Source organism: Pithys albifrons, chromosome 4, assembly GCF_047495875.1.
Source record: "Pithys albifrons albifrons isolate INPA30051 chromosome 4, PitAlb_v1, whole genome shotgun sequence".
Taxonomy (NCBI): Eukaryota; Metazoa; Chordata; class Aves; order Passeriformes; family Thamnophilidae; genus Pithys; species Pithys albifrons.
In genome coordinates, this window is record NC_092461.1 from 36238880 (window position 1) to 36251391 (window position 12512).

General features: G+C 36.3%; 1 protein-coding gene across 9 annotated transcripts in view; it reads right to left on the reverse strand.

Moving 5' to 3' along the window:
* Positions 1 to 12512, reverse strand: part of PHF20L1 (PHD finger protein 20 like 1) — a 56056-nt gene that overhangs the window by 9511 nt on the left and 34033 nt on the right. For 6 of the 9 annotated variants that reach the window (XM_071553816.1, XM_071553814.1, XM_071553815.1 and 3 more), the window contains 8 exons: positions 11242 to 11460; positions 10990 to 11046; positions 9632 to 9736; positions 6302 to 6466; positions 5735 to 5916; positions 3841 to 3940; positions 1471 to 1666; positions 695 to 1064 (listed from right to left, as the gene is read on the reverse strand). In XM_071553816.1, the coding sequence (XP_071409917.1) occupies positions 695 to 1064; positions 1471 to 1666; positions 3841 to 3940; positions 5735 to 5916; positions 6302 to 6466; positions 9632 to 9736; positions 10990 to 11046; positions 11242 to 11460 (1394 nt within the window). The remainder of the gene's footprint in view (positions 1 to 694; positions 1065 to 1470; positions 1667 to 3840; positions 3941 to 5734; positions 5917 to 6301; positions 6467 to 9631; positions 9737 to 10989; positions 11047 to 11241; positions 11461 to 12512) is intronic. The other 3 variants (XM_071553819.1, XM_071553818.1, XM_071553817.1) reach the window with 1 other exon arrangement.

Consider the following 12512-nt stretch of genomic DNA (forward strand, 5'->3'; position numbering starts at 1 on the left):
CAGAGAACTTGCCCCTAAAACCAGACTAACAAGTTTCAGACCTTTTTTCACCAAATAATGGATTCAAACCATTAATGTAAAAATGAGAAAGGTGTTTAAATAGTAAAATATAATCCTGACTAAACCCCTGTGAAACATTTAATTAGAAGAAATATGCAATATAAAAGACACAAAAGGAAGCCGTATATAAGGTACAATCAGTTGGTCAGTAAATCATTACTTGCGGACAGCAATTCCAGATAGCATTGCTATTGAAAAAAGAATACAGTACAATAATAAACACTATTAAAAATCTCAGTTTAACAAAAAACCCCTCCACATTAGATAATGGAATCTATACAAAAATGGAAACGTCCCATTTTCCTCACCTTGTAAAAATCATGTAAGTTCTGTTCCAAGACCCTGTATTTTAAGCCTAAGGTTTTCTTCCTCACAAAACACTGGATTGAGAATAAAGTTTTAGCATAGGCAATACTTCAACCATACTTTGCATTTCACACACTAGCTGAAATGAATATACTTCACCTGAAACTATTTCAGTGATCCAACTTTGCTTCTAGTGGTTTCTGCTGACTTATTTGATAGAATATGTCAACTTGAGACACGTTTTGAAATACTTGTACGTGCTTTAGCTTGAACAGATTGAACACACAGGCCCAACTAAGAAACTCTCCAGATGAAGAATGATGCTTACCTGCTCATTCATGCCACCATCTTTACAAGAATATTGTAAACAGTTTTTATTCTCTGTGTGAAATTCCTGATCTTCATCAAAGCTACTTGTGTCTTCATCATCTGAGCTCATAGGGTCAGTGACTTCTTTGTAATCTTGACTAAAACTCTGTGGTTTTTGGTAACTGTGCTCACTTGTGATGTATGTTTCTTCCATCTTCTGGGGTATACTGGGTGGCTCTTTATGATTTTGACTATGACACGTCCTTTCAGCTGGATTAACAGTACCCTGTAAAGTTACTAATTTTTTCTCTACCCCAACAGTTTTCTGTTCTTGCTCTTTTCGCAGCCCTGAATAAGCCCAGAGATGAAGGTCTGGGTGATGTTTATTTCTGCAACGAAGGGGAGGAAAAAAAAATCAGGTCACAGAGAACACCACTTACAGCACTGAACTGTTAGGCATCTTATTCAGCTAGATCTCAGCTACTGAGAAGCACCATTATCAAACATTAAGTATTCCTAGGTCACTCATCAATTTAAGATAAATCTACAATGTTCCTTAAACACAAAATTGATCAGAAAATAAAATCACCCATAAGCCCAATATACCATAACTGCTTGAATATTGAACACCTAACTCCCACTGAAGCTGAGAGTATTCTACATCTCAGATTTGAATTATTTAAACTGCTACACAAGAAAGAACTTTAAGGTGAGAGAAGAATGCATACCCAACAATGGTAGTCTCTGCAACCTGAATATGAAAACCTGGAAAATGAACCTTGGACTGATACTTACTTCAATATCCCAATCTTCAACTGCAACCCATGTAGTATTTCAGTCACACCATAAACATCTGCCAATAGGTGATGTGTTGACACAATCTTTTTGGCATTAAGATGAGAGTAGTTTTCTTTCAAAAACGATAGTCCACACATGTGTCCATTGTTTAGCCAGTCTTTGTCATAAAGGTATTTGGCACTCCACCTCTGTCCTGGGGTAAGCAATAAGCAAATTGAGGGCCATCTAAAGCCACAGTAGAATTATGTTTACAACTCTAGTGCCATAACTGTACACTGTACTCTCCTAAATGTCTCCTAACATCCATGAAATAATGACTCAAGATCTTGTTATTAATATATTACTATTTACTTTTCATGGATTAAGAGGAAAGTCTTAAAATGAATGAAAACAAAAATAAACCTGAAACCTCAAGCCCCCTCTGAATGACATTTGAAATTAAAATCTAATCACCTTTTCAATCAAATCATATGATATTGAGAACTATACTATTATCAAAGTAACAACCTAAAAAACTGCTTAAATTGGCCTTTTATTTATCTAAATACTGCAGCTTAGTGTTTTCAAAAAGAAAGGAAGCTTAAGTTACAAGAGAAATGTTAGAGAGTGGATATTATATGGACATATCCAAAACACCTAGTTTGTTTCTAAAAGACCAATGTGTGGCTTCAATACTGAATCTAGTTATCAGAAGTCAGGAGAAGGCTTCATGAAAAGTACATATTCCACAGTTATCTGACAGCAGAGCTCTTACATTCTCCTTTGAGATGCCTTTCACCAGACACTGTGAGAGAGGGTATTGATGTACATGGGCCTTGGTCTCCCATGCCTCAGTAACATCTACAGCCTTAACCCAACCAATATGGATCAGTATTTAGCTCATTCCACAGTAACTCAATACTTATTAAAAATCCCAAACAAATACAACCAATTAAAAAACCCAAACAAAACAAAATAAACCCCACAAAAAAACACCAAAAAATCCCCAAACTAGAAACGCATAATGCTAATTATTGCAATATTACTGTTTACAACAAGAAACCAAAACGGACTGACTGCAATATCTTACACTCAGTTTCAAATCAGACTATCATCATATACAGAACAAAGAATGGGTTGATGGAAGCCCTTCATACCTTTCAGGAGAATACCCTGTCTATCTCCTTTTTGCCCATTATCCCAATACACTTTAAAATACTGACATTGAGAATGACTTTTTTCTCCTGACATAGAAAGAAAAGAAGTAATGGTTAGGAAGGGAGAGAAGATAAAAATTAGGGACACAGACTCTGCATAGCAGGGGAAAACGAAGTACCTAGTACAGTGCAGGGAAAGAACATGAGACAAATTAGCTGGGTTTATTAAGAAAAAGCTTGACTGCTCCAAGAGACGCCACACAGAACTACCACACAAGACTCTCTACAAATGGAACAAGTCATATCTTTCCAGCTCTATTTTCCTGGTATTTTTTCTCAAAATAGATACTAACAACTCTGCAAACAGTTTTCCCATCTTGTTTATTAAATTCATAATGAAAGCAAATTTGGGGTTATAGTCTCATTGCCCTTTTGAAACAGCCGAAGTGTGTTGGATATTTCACCAGAAGACAGGTATGTGCATTTGTACCAATTGTCAGAAAAAAAAATTTAAAAAAATGTCTTCCAAACTGTATAGTTTTTCTCCAAATGTGTATTGAAGAAACTGGGTTTATCATAGAACTATTTTTAAATTAACACCTTCCTAATCAAATATATTCAGTTTAAAAGTAAATGGAGTTTTCTTAGTTATTACAAACTGAACCATCTGAAGTTTAACATGTGCTGTTTGTGCACTGTTGTTTACCACAAAAAGTGTCAGATTTTTCCATCTTTTACACAGTCAGTTCCGCACCTTTACACAATTTTGGGCAAATGGATACATTATAAAATTGCAATTAATAAGAAATTACTTCCACAGCCTATTTGAAGGTACTGCAGTAATGAGACTTTTATTCTCTAAAAAATATTTAAATGAACTAATGTGATTCCAAGTATTGGCAAAACAGATCTCTGAACAAGAATGATTTGTTCAGAAGTTTTCAGACTACACTGACATAAATAAGTGCTAAGGTTTTGGGGTAATTAAGTTTCAACAAGTAAAGCAATGGTGGTAACTGAATTCATGAATAAGATTTAGCATAGCTGACCAAGATGTTAGTAACAGAAAAGTAAGTTTCTGCTCAAAGCCAAACTTAGAATCACTTGCTCCAAAGCAGCACAACATGTAACAACACAAAACAGACAAAGCTCTAACAATTTAAGCAATGCATAACACCTCTGCTCAAAAATCCCAAGCAGAGAGCAGCAGATAAAGGTGGTTTACCCATACCTGGGGGATCTCTGCAGATGTAACAGATGTACTGATCTGGAATGCTGTCCTCCAACAGTCCCATGCATACACTGTGCTGCCAACACAAGCATTCTTCACACTGACATCAGGGAAAAAAAAAGGCACAAACTAAAACTGAGATAAGTAGATTCAAAAAATCAGAAGCTATTTCTTGTATCATCAAATGCAGAGAACAGCAGTTTAACTTAAATAGCTGTTTTGAGCAACACTACTTTAGTTGGGCAATTTGTGTTTGGGTAGGCAAGGACATCAAGGTAAAAAAAAAGAGCTATAGTTCTGAAAGTTACCTCAACCACAAATTCCAGACTGAGAATAAAACAAAAACTGAAGATGTAATATTTAACAATATTTTATTACAACATTCAGTATTTTAGCACCTACATATTTAGAAGTGAAACATAAGACAAGTATATTACAGTAAGTAGAAAGATAACGTAATACATTACAGCATAACAGTGAAAAGTAGAAAACTCTTCAGTTTAATTATTTATATTTACAAAGCATCTCTCCAGTGCGCTAGAAAGATGTGCTTTTAATATCGCACCAATGGAAAATCTAAAAGAAAAAGAAAATGAAGAGAAAATGAAAGAGGAGAAATAAGAGAATAGGAGAGCAAAACAAAAGAGAGCAAATGAGGGCCTAGAAACAGCAAAATGGTTGCTCTCAGTGAGACAAGGCATGGAGAGAAAAAAATCAGGCTGTCACTGGACTTCAGGAACAGGCAGGAAACTACCTCTTTTAAAGACATTTCCCTTTCTCAAGTGTTTTAAGTTTCTGCTGGTTTACTACTGAAAAATCTCTCCTCTTGGTTTTGACTTGCTTTTGAGCATTAACCTACTCAAAACTCTGAAGTCACCTTTCCTGTCACACCACTACAGCTACAACTTCCTCTCCTCTCTCTCCAAAGATTTCCACACCAGGCCATTTGTGCCCATCATTACCATACGGCAAACTGCTGCTCAGTTCCTCCAACACAGTTGTCATTTCTAAACAACTAAGTCCCCTAACACAGGAGAGTAATACCTCTTTCCTTCAAATCTCAAATAAAAAGGCTCCATACGTTCAACAGAAGCTGCACCACAGTAACAGCTGAACACAAACCTTGTATATGGGGGAAAAAAAACACACAGGAAAGTTCATTGCTTTTTTAAAGTTATTGACAACCAAGTTCTTCCTTAATATTGTTTGCATCTGATCTAATCATTACATTATAAATTCCTCGAGAAAAAGACTTGAAATTACTTATTAGTAGACGAGAAATGCTCTCCTCATTGGACTACAGATAAATAAGCCATCAACATCTGAATGCTGTGCAGACACAGTATACTCTTCTTCTGTCTACACCAAGCTAAGATTTAAATTCTCGGCAGTTTCTAAAACCTGGCAGTGAGATCTAGTGTGAGAAGTGCTATTCTGAAGATGAAGCACACACATCACAGTACTGACAATACCAGTCTCTGCACAGCAGTAATCTCATAGCTGAGGGACATTTACAGCGATCTGAGAGGTTTCTACAAGTGGTACTGTAAAGGGTCAATGCAGAAGGGCTGGTGTAATCAGGATGGTCTGGGGACAGAAGCCAAAGTTTCTGTGTGGGAAAGGATACTTCATTCTGAATTTATTAGTTGGCTATAAAGAAAAAGGTTACCTTACCTTACAAATCTTTCCTACATATCAAATTGTAAGAGAACTCCATTCTAGAGCAAGAGTTCTGCTCACACTGGTAAGCCAAGTGCAGAAAAAAAATATTTTGTTATTGTTCACTTTATTTATAGCTTTCTACATAACCTGGTCTCCAGTACATCAAAAGGGCACCTTCACAAAGCAAAACATTCACTTGGAAAATGTAACCCCACATGCCACATTTTTTTACCTGAATCATGAAGCCATTTTCTTCATCCAGTTCACAAATGCACCTAACAATTTCATTGAGAGCATCATCTTCATCCTGAGACTCTTCAAAGTTGGTTGAATCAAAATCCTGATTGTATTCATCACCGCTAAGTAACAAACTCTCTGTGGAAGAATCATCCAAGAACTCCATATCTGAAAGGTCTAATAAAAATAAATACACATGAAATTGTGTGTGGAAAGACACAATAATTTACAGAAACACAGGGAGTTTTCGCAGCTAAGAATCTTAACCTGTATGTAGAAAAAATTGCTCTCAAACACACTCCTTGTTTATCAGATTTCATGATGAATTCGGCAAAATGCCTTTAACATGCTTTCCTCAGAGGCAGAGTAGCAACACTTAACCAAAGCAAGTACAACACAGAACAGACTGAGGAGTTTAAGTACTTTGATTTAAACAGACGAAGGTTAAATCAGCCCCATGTTTACAGCTACAATCCCAAACATAAACCAAATTATTTCTTTTTTATTCTCTTTCTTAAAGCATTAAATCTATAAACTGAAATTTGCTGTTCCGACAACCTACTTTCTCCACTAAGGTCAACAGACAAGATAGCTCTTGGATACTGGTAGGATGTGTTCTTCTCTGAGAACATGCTGCGCAAAGTCAGGGAGCTGCCCGAGGAGCGTGTTAAGGGAGAGGAGCACCTGTCCAAGAATTCAACAGAACTGTCTTCATAATCTGAATAATCTGAAAAGTTAAAAGAAAAGAAGTCACTTTTACAGAAGTAAAGTTTATTACAAATGCAAAAAAACCCCAGAAACAAAAAAAAAAGCCACAAAAACCAGAATATTGTGTATAAATTATACTGCAACATTATGTTCAGAAGAATATTAACACTGAGATATCAGGATGATGAACTGAAAATACAAAATGGCAAAAGCTCCTTGTAACATTTTAGTAAAAAAAAAATCCAAGAAACATAATCAAGTTTGATATCTAAAACAAGCACCCCCATCAATTTAATCCCACCTATTTCTGAATATCTCTGCACGTACAGAGGAATAATTTTTCCTAAAATATTACACAGTCTTCTTTTTCCACAGTTCATCCTGTACCATCTGCTATCTGCTATCCTTAGAGATGTTGCTGGTAGCTCTCTCTTTTGCCTTAGGTCTTCCTGCAGCACTACCAACATTGCTACCTAAAGGCAACCACAGATCCTGTCAGGGTAAGTGACAAAGGCTTGTCAGCACACCTGCAGAGGAATGCAGGAAGCCCAAAGAAAACCCTCTTGGGATGCTCCCAGATCCATGACAGGAGCCACCAGTCACTGATGGGCCAATAGGTCCTGGAACAGGCTCAGGAGTATTCCAGGAGACCACACACAAGCCCAGGGGATGATAATGAGCAGACAAACAACAAACACAACCTGCCCAGGCCACTGTCAGGGCATTCCCAGCGGTACCACCACCTTCATTATGCATGTGTGAAACCCATCATGACACGGTACTCAGAGGACTCTCTGGATCACCTTCTGGACTAAGGGTGGTTGGAGCCCAGGGGTGGGGCACACTATAGGATGTAGGGGAAAATAATTTTGGGATTGTGAAAGACTTATGGAATGTTTAGGAAAGAAAACAAAGGTGGGGAAAATAGATGAACCAAAGTGATTTGGGGAGAACAGGGGAGTAACAGGATAAAGAGGGCCAGTTGTGCATGAACAGTTTGGTGCTCAGCACACCCATCTGGCCATGCCCTGTGTCTATTCTATTCTGGTTGTCATGTGTCTCCCTCCTTGGAGATACAGAAAAGTTGTCTGCACATAGTCCCAGGCAACTGGCACTTGGGGTTGATAAGGCTGCTCAGAGCTCCATCCAACCTGCCCTTGAACACTTCCAGGGATGGGGCATCCACAACTTCTCTGGGAAACCTGTTCCAGAACCTCACCACTCTCACAATAAAGCATTTCTTCCCAATAGCTAATCTAAATTGACACTCTTTCATTTTAAAACTGTTCTTGTCCTACCATTACACTCCCTCAGAAAGAGTTCCTCCCCATCCTTTCTGTAGCTCTCCTTTGAGTACTCAAAGGCCACTAGAAGGTGTTCACAGAGCCTTTTCTTTTCTAGGCTAAACAGCCTCTCAGCTTTTCCTTAGAGTGAAGGTACTCCAGCCCTCTGACCATCTTCACGGCCTCCTCTGGACCCACACGAGCATGTCCATGTCTTCAACTGGTAAATACCAGTCCCTACTCACTTACTTCTCTTAAAACTTTGAATACAAGTGAATAGTCAGATTTGCACACTTTCATCCTTTTGTAGGAAGCATTCCTGCTCCCACCTGTAACAGTTTTCCTGCAGTGGGTTCCACAACACCTATTAAATGACCTTCCATGAAGTCACTTTTCATCTTCACTTTATCCTGTCCTCCATCATTTCCCAAGTATATCCACTGTAAAGGGGTCAACTCAAAGAGCAGTTGATTACTTCAATAGCATTGCTATCAACCTCACAGTAACAGAGTAGTATAAATAACAGGTATTACCCATTTCCTGCTATATGTGGGTTTTATACAATCAGTATTTCATATGTACACTCAGAGAACAAAAAGCAGTTTATGTTTGTTTTGAAGCCTTGTGCAAAACTGAGCTGGGAGACACAATGTGCCCACTGCCTTTTCTTTCCCACGATGCCTCAATTTGACTCCAAATGAAAGGAGCATGTCTCGCACCCTTATACTTCTGCCCATGCCTGGAGTAGAGTGCACTAGTCCTGGAGAAGGAGTCCTGTTTCTTTTGACGGATGGGCTTTTTCAGGATCAGGCACTGGAGTCAGAATCTGCCAAAACACTTTTCTTTCTACCCCAGTTAAAAAAGAAAATCTAGACAGAACACCTCTGGATTGATAAAACCAGATTTTCACAAGATGAATTTGCTAAGAATAAAATGCTCAAGTTTAACTCACACTATTTTCTGCATCTGGATTTAAGATTTCTATTTGCTGGGGCAGTGGGCATATTTTCTTCTCATATTTACAAACACTGGACAGTTGGACCCTAATCATGGTACCTCTGCCAAGCTTCTAAGTTTCAGGACAAGATGGCAGAAAGACCAAAGAAATAAAAAAGGTGGGGAAAAAACCTCAAATTAACCCACAGCAAACTATCTTACGACCACAAGACAAAACCAAAGAACAATAGTGGGTACATACCTAGAACTTATCAGTATCTTCTTCCAAATACTCAGATACCCTCTCAGTGTAAGTAAAAAATTCCCAATAATTTTTACATAAAATAAGTGATTGAAGTTTACAGCTTAAAATTATATTATCCCAAAATAAAGATGGTGGAGTACATGAAAACTACAATATTGCAATTCACACTTTAGCACTGCATGATTTGGAAGCATTTTCATGTTATAGCAAAAATTTTGAACAGAGAAACACATAATCCCCATTTGTCAAGGCAACAGACAAGGCTGTTACAACAGAGACACAACCTCAGTTGTTAAAGGATTAGCTGTTAAGAAGGGGCTGTATTGAATACAATAAACCACTGAAATCCAGCAACAGACTAGATACTAGAATAATTTTAATGTCCAGGCAAAATAGGTAAGACATGTATATAGAGCTTCAAATGAAGAATTTAAAGAAACAAAAAAGAGCAAGCATATCTTTCAGAAGAAGAAAAAACATCTATGAAATATCTGTGTCTATCAAGTGGAGACAGGCTATAAACCCACAAAAAAAGAGGTCATAGACCTAAGTGTCCTTTTCATATTTACAAGGCCAAAACTTATTTCTTGAAATTTCCAAAATTTGACATTCATATTGCTTAGAAACAAGTTTTGCAATCTAATGCCAGAAATATATTGAGTGGTTTTATTTATTTTAAAAAGATATAAATTGAAATTACCGTGCTGTTTAGATTTCTTCTTTTTTTTCTTCTTCTTTTTCTGTTTTGGTTTATGATCTTTTTCCTTTTTCTCTTTTTTCTCCTTTTCTTTTTCTTTCTTTTTACCTGAAATAAAAATTAAACCATTTAAAATAGCAGCAGTAGTATTCAGCTTAACCTAAAAAGGCACATTCAAAAACAAGCGTTCTAGTTGTCTCAAAATCATTCCGTTAATTTACTTCAATATCTTGGACACATCTCTCATTAACTGCTGGTAGAATGGAGGAAAGGAACCTCATTCAACAAATAATATTTTGCCATTTTAAGTATTTCAAAATGAGATGTCATAGCAGAAAAAGATGCAGCAAAGCACACAAAATAACATTTAAACAGCTTACAACATCTATTTTACTTACAGTTTATAACAAAAAGATTTGAGTAAGAGAAAAAGCTTTCAGAAGGTGTGAAATCCACAATTATAAGGATAATACTGTCCTAAAAAAACATATTAGGCCTATATAAAGACACTTGAAGGCAATGTCAGTATCACAAATTTGCTGATGCTCTCAGCACTTTGCACTATACAGCAGCATTCTCATAGAAAACTGATTCTGTGGAGAATTTGACACATTTTTTACGCTGCAGTTCACTTTGATCTGCTGTTGGTATATGCATGAGGACAAGTATTTTGATTCAAAAATTGTATTTATCCCGTTAATTCTCTCCAGACAAAATACACCCCATACCATTTTCACTCCATAATAATTTTTAAATAATCAGCAGTGAGACAAATAATGAAATTAATTTGCTACAAAAAATAAGCTGTAAAGTCAGTATTTAAGGATTGTTTCCTGCATACAAATTTGAGTCTTATCTTCCTGGAGAATACAGGAACAAAACTTTTACCTCCTGGAAAATCAAGGAAGTTATGAATTCTTGCCTGTCTCTCTAATTTAAATTTATTTTATTTTAAGCACAGAATAAAATCAAAGTCCTCCTAATTTATATTCTATTTCATATATTGCCAAATGGTTTGCTAGTAACTACTTTGCTCCTTCCACCTCAAACCTGCCAGTACCATCCATTCCACTCAAAAAAATCCAGTCAAAAAAACAATAAAACCAGAGGCAGTAGGCCTCTAACAGGAACTTTTGGATCCTTTAAAATCCTTGCCATGGGCATTTTCATTTTATCTTATGAAATTATTCTTCTATTATAAACCTGTCATATATGCAAAAACTGTTTATTAGACCTAAAAAAAAAAATAGTGCAGCTGGGCCCAGGAAATATTTCATGCTTTTACATGTGCTTTTCAGAGTCATCAAGTGTTAAGAGAATTTTTCCTTTTTTTCCTAAAAATAAAATTGCTTTCAACATACCATATGTTGAAGAACTTTTCTCTTCCAGTTTTCCTTTTCTTTCCATTTTCCCTGCACCTGCAAACAGAGGAATATATGACATAAGGCCAATGTCTGGCTGATGACCTACTTTCTTGTAAAAGTCATTAGACCATAAAAAATCCTAATGGCACACATTAACAAGAAACATACAAACAATAAAATTATTTTAATGTCATTTTATAATTATTTTTATTGTCTAAAGCACTGGAAACAAAAAGTATTGTAGTTTACCAACTTCTGAATGCTTGTCCTTCTCAATCACGTTCTTTAATATTTTCTCCTTCAGACTCTCAAAACATTTCTCCTTTATGGGCACAGAGCACTGTATCTCTGTCCCTTCAGAGCTCACTGATGTGGAAGACCTCTTTTTTTTACTATTCCCTTTGGGTAACTTTAGACTATTGGTTAAAGGCATTTCCAGATGCAAGGCATGTACATGGGACGAGGGTGCTGAAAACAAGAAGACACATTTACTAGGCATTCCATAAGGATTGCAGCCAGCAAGGTCAGATCACCGAAATGTCAATACTGGTCATATCATCACATTAACAGGTAATTACTGCATAAGAATGCCTAGGTCTTAGTCTCACATACAAGAGAATACATGCCACAGAAAGTTTCTGGTTTAGACTTTTAAATTACTTGTATTGGTTAAAGTGTATTTTTCTTGCCACTTTTAAGGTTTTTTGTTTCCTTTTTATTTTATTGTAATGGAAACACATGACAAGAGTAACAGTTAAAGGTGCTGACACTGTCAGCATAATTTAAGTTAATGCTTCATTATGGTAGCAGAGAAATTAAGGTCCAGTACAACATTTTTAGTCCTATGTATAACATACTTTGCTTCCCAAACTTTTCATTTCATATTTAAATAATTCACTGTCTTTCATGTATGCATTTAAGCCACACTTGAATTACATGAAAAATACTGTGATTTGTCAGAACTCAACATCATATACTGACATTTTTTATCTTGCACTGTTCACAAAAGTTTATCCTCTAAAATATTTAATAGTTTTTTAAAATCTTTATCTTATGCAAATTAGGAAGTAATGTGGCAAAACAAAAGTGAAATTATAATTTTCACTGCTAATATAACCATTTCTAAATATCTAAACTAGAATAAAAGTTACTTATATAGAGCATTATTGAGGTAATGGAAAACTCTATAACTGTGTCCATCAATATTCTAAGAGCTTCAAGTTTGATTTAAATGCAGTTAGGAAAGCCTAAACTTCATCAGGCCATTAAGGATATTTCAGGACTGTGTCAAAGACACATTTTGCAAAAATGCTGCTCTTCAAAGCTCTAAGAGGTTCAGGTATTTCCATGCCAGTTATAAACACTGAGAGGCACCAGTTATCTGTGGTCTCTCAGCAGAGGAGTCCAACAAAAGTAGCACCACGTAAAAAGGCCTGAAAAATACCTGCTCTTGGTCAAGATATTCAACAGGACAAAATACAGAGCTGATCTGGAAAGGGTTTTTTGAGCTCCCCCTTTTC